This window comes from Pseudophryne corroboree, chromosome 2 (genome assembly GCF_028390025.1).
Source record: "Pseudophryne corroboree isolate aPseCor3 chromosome 2, aPseCor3.hap2, whole genome shotgun sequence".
NCBI classification, from domain to species: domain Eukaryota; kingdom Metazoa; phylum Chordata; class Amphibia; order Anura; family Myobatrachidae; genus Pseudophryne; species Pseudophryne corroboree.
This window is the reverse complement of record NC_086445.1, coordinates 205,602,580-205,621,431: the sequence shown is the minus strand read 5'-3', so window position 1 is coordinate 205,621,431 and position 18,852 is coordinate 205,602,580. Positions and strand designations below refer to the sequence as shown.

At 48.3% G+C, this 18,852-nt stretch overlaps 1 protein-coding gene across 3 annotated transcripts in view; it reads right to left on the bottom strand.

Annotated features, from left to right (window-relative positions):
* Positions 1-18,852, bottom strand: part of LARP4 (La ribonucleoprotein 4) — a 158,259-nt gene that overhangs the window by 23,325 nt on the left and 116,082 nt on the right. For all 3 annotated transcript variants that reach the window (XM_063952251.1, XM_063952249.1, XM_063952250.1), the window contains exons 11-12: positions 15,885-16,100; positions 15,671-15,719 (exon numbers count right to left, since the gene is read on the bottom strand). In XM_063952251.1, the coding sequence (XP_063808321.1) occupies positions 15,671-15,719; positions 15,885-16,100 (265 nt within the window). The remainder of the gene's footprint in view (positions 1-15,670; positions 15,720-15,884; positions 16,101-18,852) is intronic.

Genomic DNA, 18,852 nt, shown 5'->3' with positions numbered 1-18,852 from the left:
AATCAAGATAGCTGGCAGGGCTTCTCTCCGGATCCGCTGAAGCACTGGAGGAAGCAATGCCAGAGGAGGAAACATGTACCCGAGACGAAAACAGCCCGAGGATCCCTTGCACGAGCCCTGTACCTGGGAAGATTTTTGTTGAGGCGAGACGCCATTAAGTCGATGTCCGGAAGACCCCACTTGGTGACCAGAGAAAGAAAGACCTCTTGATTGAGCTCCCATTCCCAGGGGTGGTCCGTGTGACGACTTAGAAAGTCTGCTTCCCAACTGTCGACTCTGGGAATGTAGACTGCAGAGATATGAACACAGAGCTCGGCCCACTGGAGAATGTGGGACACATCCTTCATGGCTCTCCAACTGCGAGTCCCACCTTGTTTATGTAAGAGACGGCCGACGCGTTGTCAGACTGTATGCGTACGGGATGACCCCGAAGGACCTGAAGTTGCAACAATGCATTGCGAATGACCCGAAGCTCGAGAATGTTGATCGGAAGAGATGCCTCGAAATTGGACCAATGACCTTGAAGATGGTGATGATGAAACACGGCGCCCCAACCACTGAGGCTGGCGTCCATCATCACCACATACCAAATCCAGACAGATGTACTCTGATGAAGGATTAAATTATCCGAAACGTTAGTACTGTACTTGGTGGTACAGTGTCCTTTCTTGTTACAAGTCCAGTGAGTGCCGCCTCCATTGCAATTTGTATCTGAATTCGTAGTCGTTGGTTGATGTGCTCTCCTTTATTACATCATACGTTTCAGGGACGGACCCCGTCGTCAGGGACCGCATCACGACGGGGTCCATCCCCCGAAACGTAGGCTGTAATAAAGGACGTTTTTACTTTCACTATTAAGACTGGTGAGTCGCTTATCCACATCCCCTACAAATAGCTCTTCTAGAGCTTAAGGGGGCACCACAGCAAGGAAATTGATTATTCCACAAGGAGTGCTGGGCAACTGGATAGTGTGTGTGTGTGTACATATATATATATATACACACACACACATATATACACACACATATATACACACAGATAGAGGTGTGTGTGTGCGTGTGTGTATGTAGATAGATATCTATCTATTTATCTATATATTTTTGATATCTATAGGCCTAATTCAGATCTGATCGTGCTAAACTTACATCTACGATCAGTTTCACAGACATGTGGGGGACGCCCAGCACATGGCTAGTCCGCTCCGCATGTCTGCCCCTCCTTTCCCCACCCCCCCAGGTACAAAAGCATCACACAGTGGCGATGCTTTTGAACCTGAGGAGTAGCTCCCTGCCATTGCAGCTCCTGCGCTACTCGCCGCGTCCCACCGGCTGCGTGTGACATCACACAGCTGCCGAAGCCCCCCCCCCCCCCCCCCCCCCAATGGTACGGACACGCCTCCATTGTCTGGACCTCGCCCTGCCAGTGGCGTTCTAACGCAGTTGGCACGCCCCCTCTCTGCCTGTCAATCAGGCAGAGGCGATCGCAGCCCTGAGATGCTGAGAGCATCTCACTGGGCTCCCGGGGTGTGCACACGCACAGTGCGCCCACTGGGCATGTGCACTCCACAAAGTAATTCAGACTGCTACAATAGATGCTAATGTGCTGTACAAGAAAAACAAACAAGACAGCTAGTGGGCTAAAAACTATGCAGTAATAGTCACCCAATACTTGCTGTTACGTGGCCCTATGCAGAGAATGACTGGCAGTGTCCCCTCCAGCGTTAGTGGCAGTTCAGGAGAGTACCAAACGGCGCAAAGCTGCAAGGCTGAGTAGGCAGAGGTAGTGGAACTCCTCTCTAGATACAGATCAGCTACAAACAGCCATCCGTGGGAACAAGCAGCCACGAGAGTAGAGCGGGGGGGGGGGGGAAACCAAGAAGCCGGGAGATAAGATCCCGAAATGGTGCCGCTTCGATGCAGGGGCGCGCTCAGTGGCAACCACAGTGGGACCCAACGGTGAGTGACTGGGCGTGCCACACACCAGCAGCGGAAATACAGGGCAGTGCCACAGCCCCCCACCCATTCACAGCTTCCAGAGGAGGAGTGCTCACTACCACACATGGGGACCACATATATTTACAGCATACACACACACAGCAGGGTCACAGCCCAAGCAGGCTGTGCTTACCTTATACAAAGCCTCTTCAGACCATGATCCGGAGGAGGGAGAACCAGGGACCACCATGGTTTGGCGACTCCCCCAGAGGCAAAGAAGAGTGAGAGGAGAGCTCATAGCAGCTCCTATCTAACCTCACTCCGATAATGCTTATCACAGTTACAGGAACTAAGCACTCTGAGAAAACACAAGAAAATAACCGAAACCCAACTAAAAACTAAGCAGGACTAAGGGGGACGGCGGCGCGGCTCCGGGACCGAACGATCGAGGTCGGGTCCTGTGTTCGATCCCTCTGGAGCTAATGGTGTCCAGTAGCCTAAGAAGCCCAAACTATCTCCAGTCAGGTAGGTTCTCTTCTTCTCCCCTTAGTCCCTCGCTGCAGTGAGTCTGTTGCCAGCAGATCTCACTGTAAAAATAAGAATTTACTTACCGATAATTCTATTTCTCATAGTCCGTAGTGGATGCTGGGAACTCCGTAAGGACAATGGGGAATAGCGGCTCCGCAGGAGACTGGGCACAAAAGTAAAAGCTTTAGACTAGCTGGTGTGCACTGGCTCCTCCCCCTATGACCCTCCTCCAAGCCTCAGTTAAGATACTGTGCCCGGACGAGCGTACATAATAAGGAAGGATCTTGAATCCCGGGTAAGACTCATACCAGCCACACCAATCACACCGTACAACTCGTGATCTGAACCCAGTTAACAGTATGATAACCGTAGGAGCCTCTAAAAAGATGGCTTCCAACAATAAACAACCCGATTTGTTTGTAACAATAACTATGTACAAGTATTGCAGACAATCCGCACTTGGGATGGGCGCCCAGCATCCACTACGGACTATGAGAAATAGAATTATCGGTAAGTAAATTCTTATTTTCTCTGACGTCCTAGTGGATGCTGGGAACTCCGTAAGGACCATGGGGATTATACCAAAGCTCCCAAACGGGCGGGAGAGTGCGGATGATTCTGCAGCACCAAATGAGAGAACTCCAGGTCCTCCTCAGCCAGGGTATCAAATTTGTAGAATTTAGCAAACGTGTTTGCCCCTGACCAAGTAGCTGCTCGGCAAAGTTGTAAAGCCGAGACCCCTCGGGCAGCCGCCCAAGATGAGCCCACCTTCCTTGTGGAATGGGCTTTTACAGATTTTGGCTGTGGCAGGCCTGCCACAGAATGTGCAAGTTGAATTGTACTACAAATCCAACGAGCAATCGTCTACTTAGAAGCAGGAGCACCCAGCTTGTTGGGTGCATACAGGATAAACAGCGAGTCAGATTTTCTGACTCCAGCCGTCCTGGAAACATATTTTCAGGGCCCTGACTACGTCCAGCAACTTGGAGTCCTCCAAGTCCCTAGTAGCCACAGGTACCACAATAGGTTGATTCATGTGAAACGCTGAAACCACCTTAGGGAGAAATTGAGGACGAGTCCTCAATTCCGCCCTATCCGAATGAAATATCAGGTAAGGGCTTTTATAGGATAAAGCCGCCAATTCTGATACACGCCTGGCTGAAGCCAGGGCCAACAGCATTACCACTTTCCATGTGAGATATTTCAAATCCACTGTGGCAAGTGGTTCAAACCAATGTGATTTTAGGAACCCTAAAACTACATTGAGATCCCAAGGTGCCACTGGAGGCACAAAAGGAGGCTGTATATGCAGTACCCCTTTGACAAACGTCTGAACTTCAGGCACTGAAGCCAGTTCTTTCTGGAAGAAGATCGACAGGGCCGAAATTTGAACCTTAATGGATCCTAATTTTAGGCCCATAGACAATCCTGCTTGCAGGAAATGTAGGAAACGACCCAGTTGAAATTCCTCCGTAGGGGCCTTCTTGGCCTCACACCACGCAACATATTTTCGCCAAATGCGATGATAATGTTTTGCAGTTACATCCTTCCTGGCCTTGATCAGGGTAGGGATGACTTCATCTGGAATGCCTTTTTCCTTCAGGATCCGGCGTTCAACCGCCATGCCGTCAAACGCAGCCGCGGTAAGTCTTGGAACAGACAAGGTCCCTGCTGGAGCAGGTCCTTCCTTAGAGGTAGAGGCCACGGGTCCTCTGTGAGCATCTCTTGCAGCTCCGGGTACCAAGTCCTTCTTGGCCAATCCGGAGCCACGAGTATCGTTCTTACTCCTCTCCTTCTTATGATTCTCAGTACTTTTGGTATGAGGAAGAGGAGGGAACACATATACCGACTGGAACACCCACGGAGTTACCAGAGCGTCCACCGCTATTGCCTGAGGGTCCCTTGACCTGGCGCAATATCTGTCCAGTTTCTTGTTGAGACGGGACGCCATCATGTCCACCTTTGGTTTTTCCCAACGGTTTACAATCACTTGGAAGACTTCTGGATGAAGTCCCCACTCCCCCGGGTGGAGGTCGTGTCTGCTGAGGAAGTCTGCTTCCCAGTTGTCCACTCCCGGAATGAACACTGCTGACAGTGCTATCACATGATTTTCCGCCCAGCGGAGAATCCTTGCAGCTTCTGCCATTGCCCTCCTGCTTCTTGTGCCGCCCTGTCTGTTTACGTGGGCGACCGCCGTGATGTTGTCCGACTGGATCAATACCGGTTGACCCTGAAGCAGAGGCCTTGCTTGACTTAGGGCATTGTAAATGGCCCTTAGCTCTAGGATATTTATGTGAAGAGACGTTTCCATGCTTGACCACAAGCCCTGGAAATTTCTTCCCTGTGTGACTGCTCCCCAGCCTCTCAGACTGGCATCCGTGGTTACCAGCATCCAATCCCGACTGCCGAATCTGCGGCCCTCTAGAAGATGAGCCTTCTGTAACCACCACAGGAGAGATACCCTTGTCCTTGGAGATAGGGTTATCCGCGGATGCATCTGAAGATGCGATCCGGAACATTTGTCCAGCAGATCCCACTGAAAAGTTCTTGCATGGAATCTTCCGAATGGAATCGCTTCGTAAGATGCCACCATTTTTCCCAGGACTCTCGTGCACTGATGCACTGATACTTGTCCTGGTTTTAGGAGGTTTCTGACTAGCTCGGATAACTCCCTGGCCTTCTCCTCCGGGAGAAACACCTTTTTCTGGACTGTGTCCAGAATCATCCCTAGGAACAGTAGACGTGTTGTTGGAATCAGCTGTGATTTTGGGATATTTAGAATCCACCCGTGCTGACGTAGCACTACCTGAGATAGTGCTACTCCGACCTCTAACTGTTCCCTGGACCTTGCCCTTATCAGGAGATCGTCCAAGTAAGGGATAATTAATACGCCTTTTCTTCGAAGAAGAATCATCATTTCGGCCATTACCTTGGTAAAGACCCGTGGTGCCGTGGACAATCCAAACGGCAGCGTCTGAAACTGATAATGACAGTTTTGTATCACAAACCTGAGGTACCCTTGGTGAGAAGGGTAGATTGGGACATGGAGATAAGCATCCTTGATGTCTAGAGATACCATATAGTCCCCTTCTTCCAGGTTCGCTATCACTGCTCTGAGTGACTCCATCTTGAATTTGAACCTTTTTATGTAAGTGTTCAAAGATTTTAGATTTAAAATTGGTCTCACCGAGCCGTCCGGCTTCGGTACCACAAACAGCGTGGAATAATACCCCTTTCCCTGTTGTAGGAGGGGTACCTTGATAATCACCTGCTGGGAATACAGCTTGTGAATAGCTTCCAATACTGCCTCCCTGTCGGAGGGAGACGTTGGTAGAGCAGACTTCAGGAACCGGCGAGGGGGAGACGTCTCGAATTCCAATTTGTACCCCTGTGATACTACCTGCAGGATCCAGGGGTCCACTTGCGAGTGAGCCCACTGCGCGCTGAAATTCTTGAGACGGCCCCCCACCGTGCCAGAGTCTGCTTGCAGAGCCCCAGCGTCATGCTGAGGACTTGGCAGAAGCGGGGGAAAGCTTCTGCTCTTGGGAAGAGGCTGCATGGTGCAGTCTTTTTCCCCTTCCTCTGCCCCGGGGCAGGAACGAGCGGCCTTTTTCCCTCTTGCCCTTATAGGGACGAAAGGACTGGGTTTGAAAAGACGGTGTCTTTTTCTGCTGAGAGGTGACCTGGGGTAAAAATAAGAATTTACTCACCGGTAATTCTGTTTCTCGTAGTCCGTAGTGGATGCTGGGAACTCCGTAAGGACCATGCTGGGAACTCCGTAAGGACCATGGGGAATAGCGGGCTCCGAAGGAGGCTGGGCACTCTAGAAAGATCTTAGACTACCTGGTGTGCACTGGCTCCTCCCACTATGACCCTCCTCCAAGCCTCAGTTAGGTACTGTGCCCGGACGAGCGTACACAATAAGGAAGGATTTTGAATCCCGGGTAAGACTCATACCAGCCACACCAATCACACCGAACAACTCGTGATATGAAACACAGTTAACAGTATGAAACGATAGAGCCTCTCAACAGATGGCTCAACAATAACCCGATTTAGTTAACAATAACTATGTACAAGTATTGCAGATAGACCGCACTAGGGATGGGCGCCCAGCATCCACTACGGACTACGAGAAACAGAATTACCGGTGAGTAAATTCTTATTTTCTCTAACGTCCTAGTGGATGCTGGGAACTCCGTAAGGACCATGGGGATTATACCAAAGCTCCCAAACGGGCGGGAGAGTGCGGATGACTCTGCAGCACCGAATGAGAGAACTCCAGGTCCTCCTCAGCCAGGGTATCAAATTTATAGAATTTTGCAAACGTGTTTGCCCCTGACCAAGTAGCTGCTCGGCAAAGTTGTAAAGCCGAGACCCCTCGGGCAGCCGCCCAAGATGAGCCCACCTTCCTTGTGGAATGGGCATTGACAGATTTAGGCTGTGGCAGGCCTGCCACAGTATGTGCAAGCTGAATTGTACTACAAATCCAACGAGCAATAGTCTGCTTAGAAGCAGGAGCACCCAGCTTGTTGGGTGCATATAGGATAAACAGCGAGTCAGATTTTCTGACTCCAGCCGTCCTGGAAACATATTTTCAGGGCCCTGACAACGTCTAGCAACTTGGAGTCCTCCAAATCCTTAGTAGCCGCAGGCACCACAATAGGCTGGTTCAGGTGAAACGCTGACACCACCTTAGGGAGAAACTGGGGACGAGTCCTCAATTCTGCCCTATCCATATGAAAAATCAGATAAGGGCTTTTACATGATAAAGCCGCCAATTCTGACACTCGCCTGGCTGATGCCAGGGCCAATAACATGACCACTTTCCACGTGAGATATTTCAGATCCACGGTTTTTAGTGGCTCAAACCAATGTGATTTCAAGAAATTCAACATCACGTTGAGATCCCACGGTGCCACAGGAGGCACAAATGGGGGCTGAATATGCAGCACTCCTTTCACAAATGTCTGAACTTCAGGTACTGAAGCTAGTTCCTTTTGAAAGAAAATCGACAGAGCCGAGATCTGTACTTTAATGGAGCCTAGTTTTAGGCCCATATTCACTCCTGCTTGCAGGAAATGCAGAAATCGACCCAGTTGAAATTCCTCTGTTGGGGCCTTTTTGGCCTCGCACCATGCAACATATTTCCGCCATATGCGGTGATAATGTTTTGCCGTAACATCTTTCCTGGCTTTAATAAGTGTAGGAATGACTTCCTCCGGAATGCCCTTTTCCTTCAGGATCTGGCGTTCAACCGCCATGCCGTCAAACGCAGCCGCGGTAAGTCTTGGAACAGACAGGGGCCCTGCTGTAGCAGGTCCTGTCTGAGCGGCAGGGACCAAGGGTCCTCTGAGATCATCTCTTGAAGTTCCGGGTACCACGCTCTTCTTGGCCAATCCGGAACCACGAGAATCGTGTTTACTCCTCGCTTTCTTATTATTCTCAGTACCTTTGGTATGAGAGGTAGAGGAGGGAACACATACACTGACCGGTACACCCACGGTGTCACTAGGGCGTCCACCGCTATCGCCTGAGGGTCTCTTGACCTGGCGCAATACTTCTCTAGTTTTTTGTTTATGCGGGACGCCATCATGTCCACCTGTGGACGACCCCATTGATTTACAATCATTTGGAAGACTTCTGGATGAAGTCCCCACTCTCCCGGGTGGAGGTCGTGCCTGCTGAGAAAGTCTGCTTCCCAGTTGTCCACTCCCGGGATGAACACTGCTGACAGTGCTAGTACATGATTCTCCGCCCATCGGAGAATTTTTGTGGCTTCTGCCATCGCCGTCCTGCTTCTTGTGCCGCCCTGTCGATTCACATGGGCGACTGCCGTGATGTTGTCTGACTGGATCAGCACCGGCTGGTGTAGGAGCAGGGATTTTGCTTGACTTAGGGCATTGTAAATGGCCCTTAGTTCCAGAATATTTATGTGAAGGGCAGTCTCCTGACTTGACCATAGTCCCTGGAAATTTCTTCCCTTTGTGACTGCCCCCCAGCCTCGTAGGCTGGCATCCGTGGTCACCAGGACCCAGTCCTGTATGCCGAATCTGCGGCCCTCCAGAAGATGAGCACTGTTCAGCCACCACAGAAGAGACACCCTGGTTCGTGGAGACAGGGTTATTAAACGATGCATCTGAAGATGCGATCCGGACCACTTGTCCAACAGGTTCCACTGAAAGATTCTGGCATGGAACCTGCCGAATGGAATTGCTTCGTAAGAAGCTACCATCTTTCCCAGGACCCGCGTGCAGTGATGCACCGATACCTGTTTTGGTTTTAGGAGGTCTCTGACTAGAGAAGACAACTCCCTGGCTTTCTCCTCCGGGAGAAACACTTTTTTCTGGGCCGTGTCCAGAATCATTCCCAGGAACATTAGACGTGTCGTGGGGACCAGCTGTGACTTTGGGATATTCAGAATCCAACCGTGCTGGCTCAGCACTTCCTGAGATAGTGCTACTCCCACTAACAACTGTTCCTTGGATCGTGCCTTTATTAGGAGATCGTCCAAGTATGGGATAATTAAAACTCCCTTTTTTCGAAGGAGTATCATCATTTCCGCCATAACCTTGGTAAATACCCTCGGTGCCGTGGAGAGTCCAAACGGCAGCGTCTGGAATTGGTAATGGCAATCCTGTACCACAAATCTGAGGTACTCCTGGTGAGAATTGTAAATGGGGACATGCAGGTAAGCATCCTTGATGTCCAGGGATACCATGTAATCCCCCTCGTCCAGGCTTGCAATAACCGCCCTGAGCGATTCCATCTTGAACTTGAATTTTTTTATGTATGTGTTCAAGGACTTCAAATTTAGAATGGGTCTCACCGAACCGTCCGGTTTCGGTACCACAAATAGTGTGGAATAGTAACCCCGGCCTTGTTAAAGTAGGGGTACCTTGATTATCACCTGCTGGGAATACAGCTTGTGAATTGCCGCTAGCACTGCCTCCCTGTCTGAGGGAGCAATCGGCAAGGCGGATTTTAGGAAACGGCGGGGTGGAATCGCCTCGAATTCCAGCCTGTATCCCTGAGATACTATTTGAAGGATCCAGGGATCCACCTGTGAGCGAACCCACTGATCGCTGAAATTCCTGAGGCGGGCCCCCACCGTACCTGGCTCCGCTTGTGAAGCCCCACCGTCATGCGGCGGACTTGGAAGAGGAAGCGGGGGAGGACTTTTGTTCCTGGGAACCTGCTGTTTGCTGCAGCCTTTTTCCCCTGCCTCTTGACAGAAAAGACCCTCCTTTTCCCCGCTTGTTTTTCTGGGATCGAAAGGACTGAACCTGATAAAATGGCGCCTTTTTAGGCTGTGAGGGGACATGGGGTAAAAATGCTGACTTCCCAGACGTTGCTGTGGAAACTAGGTCGGAGAGACCATCCCCAAATAATTCCTCCCCTTTATAAGGCAAAACTTCCATGTGCCTTTTGGAATCTGCATCTCCAGTCCACTGGCGAGTCCATAAGCATCTCCTAGCAGAGATAGATAGTGCACTTACTTTAGATGCCAGCCGGCAGATTTCCCTCTGTGCATCTCTCATGTATAAGACTGAGTCTTTTATATGGTCAATTGTTAACAGGATCGTGTCTCTGTCTAGTGCAGGCCTGGCCAACCTGTGGCTCTCCAGCTGTTGTGAAACTACAAGTCCCATCATGCGTTGCCACAGTTTTGCTATTAGGGAATGATAAAACTGTGGCAGGGCATGCTGGGATGTGTAGTTTCACTACATCTGGAGAGCCACAGGTTGGCCAGGCCTGGTCTAGTGTGTCAATATTTTCTGACAGGTTATCTGACCATGCAGCGGCAGCACTGCACATCCAAGCTGACGCAATTGCTGGTCTGAGTATAATGCCTGAGTGTGTATATACAGACTTCAGGATCGCCTCCTGCCTTCTATCAGCAGGTTCCTTAAGGGCGGCCGTATCCTGGGACGGTAGTGCCACCTTTTTTGACAAACGTGTGAGCGCTTTATCCACCCTCGGGGGTGTTTCCCAACGTAACCTATCCTCTGGCGGGAAAGGGAACGCCATTAGTAATTTCTTAGGAATCACCAATTTCTTATCAGGGGAAGCCCACGCTTCTTCACACACTTCATTTAATTCATCCGACGGGGGAAAAACTACAGGTAGTTTTTTCTCCCCAAACATAATACCCTTTTTTGTGGTACCTGGATGTAAATCAGAAATATTTAACACCTCTTTCATTGCCTCAATCATGCAGCGAATGGCCTTAACGGGCATTAAATTTGACTCATCGTCGTCGACACTGGCGTCAGTATCCGTGTCGACATCTACTTGTGCCACCTGAGATAACGGGCGTTTTAGAGCCCCTGATGACTTTTGAGACCCTTGGACAGACACGAGCTGAAGACTCGGCTGTCCCACAGTCGGCATGTCGTCAAATTTTTTATGTAAGGAGTCTATACGTGCACTCATTTCTTGCCATAATACCATCCACTCAGGTGTCTGCCCCGCAGGGGGTGACATCTCTGCTAAAGGCATCTGGTCCCCCTCCACATCATTATCCTCCTCAAACATATCGACACAGCCGTACCGACACACTCCACACACACAGGGAATGCTCAAATAGAGGACAGGACCCACAAAAGCCCTTTGGGGGGACAGAGTAAGAGTATGCCAGCACACACCAGAGCGCTATATATATACAGGGACTAACTGAGTTATGTCCCTAATAGCTGCTTATACTGTATACAGTGCCAATTTAGTGCCCCCCCCTCTCTTTTCCCTCTTACTGTACTGTAGAAATGCAGGGAAGAGCCAGGGAGCTTCCTTCCAGCCGAGCTGTGAGGGAAAAATGGCGCCAGTGTGCTGAGGAGATAGGCTCCGCCCCTTTTTCGCGGCCTATTCTCCCGCATTTTTTTTGGATTCTGGCAGGGGTATTTACCTCATATATAGCCCCAGGGGCTATATATTGAGGTATTTTAGCCAGCCAAGGTGTTTTTATTGCTGCCTCAGGGCGCCCCCCACCCAGCGCCCTGCACCCTCAGTGACCGGAGTGTGAAGTGTGTATGAGGAGCAATGGCGCACAGCTGCAGTGCTGTGCGCTACCTTGGTGAAGACAGGATGTCTTCATGCCGCCGATTTTCCGGACCATCTTCCTGCTTCTGGCTCTGTAAGGGGGACGGCGGCGCGGCTCCGGGACCGAACATCAAGGCTGGGCCTGCGGTCGATCCCTCTGGAGCTAATGGTGTCCAGTAGCCTAAGAAGCCCAATCCGGCTGCAAGCAGGCGAGTTCGCTTCTTCTCCCCTTAGTCCCTCGCTGCAGTGAGCCTGTTGCCAGCAGGTCTCACTGAAAAAAACAAATTCTAAGACTAACTTTCTAAGAGCTCAGGAGAGCCCCTAGTGTGCATCCAACCTCGGCCAGGCACGAAATCTAACTGGGGCTTGGAGGAGGGTCATAGTGGGAGGAGCCAGTGCACACCAGGTAGTCTAAGATCTTTCTAGAGTGCCCAGCCTCCTTCGGAGCCCGCTATTCCCCATTGTCCTTACGGAGTTCCCAGCATGGTCCTTACGGAGTTCCCAGCATCCACTAGGACGTTAGAGAAAAGGTGGATTTTCCAGCCGTTGCCGTGGCCACCAGGTCCGATAGACCGACCCCAAATAACTCCTCCCCTTTATACGGCAATACTTCCATATGTCGTTTGGAATCTGCATCACCTGACCACTGTCGCGTCCATAACGTTCTTCTGGCAGAAATGGACATCGCACTTACTCTAGATGCCAGGGTGCAAATATCCCTCTGTGCATCTCGCATATATAGTAATGCATCCTTTAAATGCTCTATAGTTAATAATATACTGTCCCTATCCAGGGTATCAATATTTTCAGTCAGGGAATCCGACCAAGCCACTCCAGCGCTGCACATCCAGGCTGAGGCGATCGCTGGTCGCAGTATAACACCGGTATGTGTGTATATACCTTTTAAGATATTTTCCAGCCTTCTATCAGCTGGTTCCTTGAGAGCGGCCGTATCAGGAGACGGTAACGCCACTTGTTTTGATAAGCGTGTGAGCGCCTTATCTACCCTAGGGGGTGTTTCCCAACGTGCCCTAACCTCTGGCGGGAAAGGGTATAGTGCCAATAATTTATTAGAAATCAGCAGTTTTTTATCGGGGGAAACCCACGCTTTATCACACACCTCATTTAATTCATCTGACTCAGGAAAAACCACTGGTAGTTTTTTCACACCCCACATAATACCCTTTTTTGTGGTACTTGTAGTGTCAGAAATGTTCAATGCCTCCTTCATTGCCGTGATCATGTAACGTGTGGCCCTACTGGACATTACGTTTGTCTCGTCACCGTCGACACTGGATTCAGTATCCGTGTCAGGGTCTGTGTCGACCATCTGAGGTAACGGGCGTTTTAGCGCCCCTGACGGTGTCTGAGACGCCTGAACAGGCACTAATTGATTTGTCGGCTGTCTCATGTCGTCAACAGTTTTTTGCAAAGTGCTGACATTGTCACGTAATTCTTTAATTACTACCATCCAGTCAGGTGTCGACTCCCTAGGGGGTGACATCACTAACACAGGCAATTGCTCTGCTTCCACATCATTTTCCTCCTCATACATGTCGACACAATCGTACCGACACCCAGCACACACACAGGGAATGCTCTGATAGAGGACAGGACCCAACTAGCCCTTTGGGGAGACAGAGGGAGAGTTTGCCAGCACACACCAGAGCGCTATATATATACAGGGATAACCTTATATAAGTGTTACTCTCTGTTATAGCTGCTGTATTTATATATTAGCTGCCAATAGTGTCCCCCTCTCTGTTTTACCCTGTTTCTGTAGTGTAGGACTGCAGGGGAGAGTCAGGGAGCCGTCCTTCCAGCGGAGCTGTGAAAGAAAATGGCGCTTGTGTGCTGAGGAGAAAGGCTCCGCCCCCTTCACGGCGGCCTTTTCTCCCGCTTTTTTCAGGAAACTGGCAGGGGATAAATGCATCCATATAGCCCAGGAGCTATATGTGATGCATTTTTTTTTTTTTAGCCATATAAGGTTTTTATATCGTTTTTATTGCGTCTCAGGGCGCTCCCCCCCAGCGCCCTGCACCCTCAGTGACCGGAGTGTGAAGTGTGCTGAGAGCAATGGCGCACAGCTGCAGTGCTGTGCGCTACCTTATTTGAAGACAGGAACGTCTTCTGCCGCCGCTTTCTCCGGACCTCTTCGCTCTTCTGGCTCTGTAAGGGGGCCGGCGGCGCGGCTCCGGGACCCATCCAGGCTGAACCTGTGATCGTCCCTCTGGAGCTAATGTCCAGTAGCCAAGAAGCCCAATCCACTCTGCAGTCAGGTGAGTTCGCTTCTTCTCCCCTTAGTCCCACGATGCAGTGAGCCTGTTGCCAGCAGGACTCACTGAAAATAAAAAACCTATTTAAACTTTTACTTCTAAGCAGCTCAGGAGAGCCACCTAGCTTGCACCCTTCTCGTTCGGGCACAAAAATCTAACTGAGGCTTGGAGGAGGGTCATAGGGGGAGGAGCCAGTGCACACCAGCTAGTCTAAAGCTTTTACTTTTTGTGCCCAGTCTCCTGCGGAGCCGCTATTCCCCATGGTCCTTACGGAGTTCCCAGCATCCACTAGAACGTCAGAGAAATAAAAAACCTAAAATATACTTTCTTTCTAGGAGCTCAGGAGAGCCCCTAGTGTGCATCCAGCTCAGCCGGGCACAAGATTCTAACTGAGGTCTGGAGGAGGATCATAGTGGGAGGAGCCAGTGCACACCAGGTAGTCCTAAAGCTTTCTTTAGTTGTGCCCAGTCTCCTGCGGAGCCGCTATTCCCCATGGTCCTTACGGAGTCCCAGCATCCACTTAGGACATCAGAGAAATAAAAAAATGTGCCTTCCTCCAAGGCACAAAAAAACTAGACTGAGACTTGCTGAAGGTGGGAGGAGTAAGTTTAGTGTTTCCTGTGCCTTACCTCCATAGTCCACACTTTAACCCAGAGGACATGATACAGCGTCCGCCAGATGGATGATAGGGGTATACAGTAAAACCAGAGAAACAAAGCACATTATCAAATCCGCAACTTATACAGCAAGCAGCCACTACCACCTACCAACTATGCGGTATGATTCTCAAGAACTACATTTCCTTAACAGATCTAGGTCTAAATAGCAGGTTCACAGAAGTTCAAGTGCATAATTAAGTGCTCAGCAGGATCTATATTAATAGTCTATACCAGAGGTTCCCAAATTCTTTTGAATCATGGTGCCCTAGAGAACAGGATATTTTTTTTCATGGAACCAGTTTCTTATTGAGAAATTTAGGGGGAAAAATGAAATGCAGTAATCTGTTTATACGTTATTCTTAGGTTCAACTGTGTGGCGAGGGACAAGATTTGCTTCTGTTTGTCCACATATTTTATGACTGGCAGCCACCAGCACTGGTGTTGTCTATTACACTGACCATAAATAATTTTAATTGGTTCTGGACCATCAATCCAAGGCACCCCTGCAAGAGCCTTGCAGCTCCCCATGGTGTCTAGGTAACGCAGTTTGAGAACCACACAATTGTCTATAGGGCATTGGTTTATTTAATTAATAAATTACCAATATTAAACATTTCTGGGTTTCTGGACGCTTATTTCCCAATTTTTTCATTGATCTTCTAGAGCAGTGGTTCCAGTCCATAAGTACCCTTAACAGGCAATGTTTTGTGGATTACTTTAATCCTGCACAGGCAAGTCAATCTTTTATGGTGGGTTAGTAATTACCACACCTGCTTCCAGACGCTAAAATTCTCAAACCATGACCTGCTGGAGGTACTTGAATCGGGAGACACTGCTCTAGAGCAGTGGATTCTCAAGGCCAGTTCTCAAATACCACCAATATGTCATGTTTTATGGATTTCTTCAATCATGTACAGGAGTTTTTATCTATTTTGCCGTGTTATCCGTCTCCTTCCACAGACGGAAATCCTGAAAACATGACCTGTAGAGAACCACTGTTCTAGAAGGCGACAGGATAACTCAATTTAACAAACACTCTAAACGCAGTTCTCTTTTGCAATTGTTAGAGGCTTTTTTCTGTAAGTAGTTGTGTAGCAAGCATGCTGAATCAAAGTTTTAGCATTCCCAACCAACAAAACTGTGGCAAGGCATGCTGGGAGGTGCATTTCCACAGCAGCTGCTTTCTGAATTTTATTAAGTCTTGGTGGCCTATGACAGAGAAAGAGCAACTTACAGAAGTGCGATCATCATCTCTTCTTCGTCTTCCTCTGAAGACATTCCTCCTGTAAGTAGCAGCATTAAGAGATAATTAGAAAGAACTTTAATGCAATTGATTACTAAATAATATTTTCAAAATTTTTTTAGTAGTGTGAGGCAGCCGTAGAGCACAGAATTAAAAAGGCAGCTATTAAATAAAAGTGATGCAAATATAGCACAAAGCTACAAACCTGCCACGACCAGCTCCATCCATCCCATTCTGTTCTGTGTGTAAAGATTGTGCATTATCCTGATGCCCTGTTAAAGACGCGGTGTGCCGTTCTGAGGGAAAAGGTCGTAAATTTGCTCTATTAATATGTATATCTGCTAACGGTATTGGAGTTGTGGTGCTGCCATCAGTAGCCCGTTCTGAGGAGTTGGTAGATGATCGAAATTGAGGCTTCACACTAAGTGGGAGGAAAAAAGAAATCCTATATAAGAAACCCCCAAACGCCTGTGAAACTTTTAAGATATTTACAGTTGTAATATAATAGCAATATATCATTTCCTATTTTTGATTATTATTTTTTGTATCTGTTTAATTGGCTCCCCATTGTGTGGGCTACAGCAATTTCAGTGCAAATCACCGACACTTAATATTCTTGAGCATTAATTTGCTTAGATTTTATATACATTTTTAAACTTAGAGACCGCTAATAATGAAGAGACGTATAATTTTGTGTAGGGAAACAAAGCTAGACCATCTGTGGTTGCAAGATTTCACAAATTTGTGTGTAAAAAAAAAAAAAAATAGATATAGAGATAGATAGAGATAGAGATATATATATATATATATATCTCTATCTATCTATATCTCTATCTCTCAGCAAAGGCCTGAAACATTATGTACGGCAAATGTTTTCCTGTATGTATAAATGCAATATGGTACCAGTGAGACAACCACCAATCACAGGAGCCTAAAGCTGCAGTGTTGGTGTTTCTCGAAGTGCAGAATTCTATTTTTAGGGTGTGAACTAAAGAAGTTAATATTACTACTCGTACAATGTTCTGACCAACTCATTTAAAACATGACTCTCCCCATACCCACCTCTGGTACCTGAAACCAGGAACCACATTGCATTATGAGCACAGGTGTACTCAATGTTCAGTCCCTTGTAAAACTGCTGAATAAAACTACCAAGCACAAACATAACAAGTAGTTAAAGAATATATTTGACAGTTATAGCTATCGGTTCTGCATACCATTAGAAAGGAGTGCGGTGTCCCTGTCAAGCAAGCCCCTGCCATCACATTTCAACACTGCCTATTGACCTTACATGACCCTCTAACACGCTCATTAACAAATGAGAAACTGGCTGAACTATTCCAGAAACCTTTCAGTAGTTATAAAACACAATAGGATTAACAGACAAATTTTGTTTGAAAAGCTGAATGTCAATCCTCTTTACGGATATACAGCAGACACTCTCCAACAAGGGCAAGTACATGTACTGTATATTAAACACTTACTGTGCAACAAAACTACAATAAATTAAAAACATCAAAACAAAAAACACAAAATCGCATTTTGGGCAAGAAGCAAAATGGTTATTTCGCAGTCAAATCCTCCGAAAACAGTTTTCAGAAGTTTGGCTCCAGTTCAAGTACCACCAGAAGGTCCTGTTTTGTGGACTTTTTTTTAATCATGCGCAGCTGATGTCATCTATTCTGCTGGGACAGCAATTATCCTACAAACAGAAACCCTCAAAACATGACCTGTTCTCCCGGTTGCTCTGCAGCCTTCTTATTCCATGAAGATATTTAGAGGAAGACAAAAATAGGATTTTAATACCTACCGGTAAATCCTTTTCTCCTAGTCCGTAGAGGATGCTGGGGACTCAAAGGACCATGGGGTATAGACGGGATCCGCAGGAGCTTGGGCACACTAAAAAGACTTTGACTGGGTGTGAACTGGCACTTCCCTCTATGCCCCTCCCCCAGACCTCAGTTATAGGAACTGTGCCCAGGAGAGACGGACATTTCGAGGAAAGGATTTTTGTTAAACTAAGGGCGAGAAACATACCAGCCCACACCACAAACATACCGTACAACCGGAGCAGCAGGAAACCAGATAACAGTAATAACTAACAGTAGCAACAAGCTGAATGTAACCGATACACAACCCACGTGTACCAAAATTAACCAGTATCAATACAACTGCAAGGAAACGTCCGCACTGGGAAGGGCGCCCAGCATCCTCTACGGACTAGGAGAAAAGGATTTACCGGTAGGTATTAAAATCCTATTTTCTCTTTCATCCTAGAGGATGCTGGGGACTCCAAAAGGACCATGGGGTCTATACCAAAGCTCCAGAGCGGGCGGGAGAGTGCGGACGACTCTGCAGCACCGATTGAGCAAACATGAGGTCCTCATCAGCCAGGGTATCAAACTTATAGAACTTAGCAAAAGTGTTTGAACCCGACCACGCAGCTGCTCGGCAAAGTTTAAGTGCCGAGACCCCTCGGCCAGCCGCCCAAGACGAGCCCACCTTCCTGGTAGAATGGGCCTTTACTGACTTCGGCAACGGTAGCCCAGCCGAAGAATGAGCTTGCTGTATCGTATTACAAATCCAGCGTCCAATAGTTTGCTTAGAAGCAGGATTTCCAATCTTGTTGGAAGCATACAGGACAAACAGAGCCTCTGTCTTCCTAGTAAGAGCCGTTCTGGCGACATAAATTTTCAAAGCTCTTACAACATGAAGAGATTTTGGGACCGCCACAGCATCCGTAGCCACAGTTACCACAATAGGTTGGTTTGTGTGAAACGAAGAAACCACCTTCGGCAGAAATTGTTGACAAGTCCTCAATTCCGCTCTATCCGAATGAAAGATCAAATATGGGCTCTTGTGAGACAAAGCCGCCAACTCGGACACTCGTCTGGCAGACGCCAGAGCCAAAAGCATGACCACTTTCCAAGTGAGAAACTTCAACTCAACCTTACGCAAAGGTTCAAACCAGTGAGACATAAGAAACTGCAACACCACTTCAAGATCCCACGGCGCCACGGGTGGCACAAATGGAGGATGGATATGCAGCACTCCCTTCACGAAAGTCTGAACCTCAGGTAGGATGGCCAATTCCTTTTGAAAGAAAATAGATAAAGCGGAAATCTGCACTTTGATGGAACCCAATTTCAGGCCTGCATCCATGCCTGCCTGCA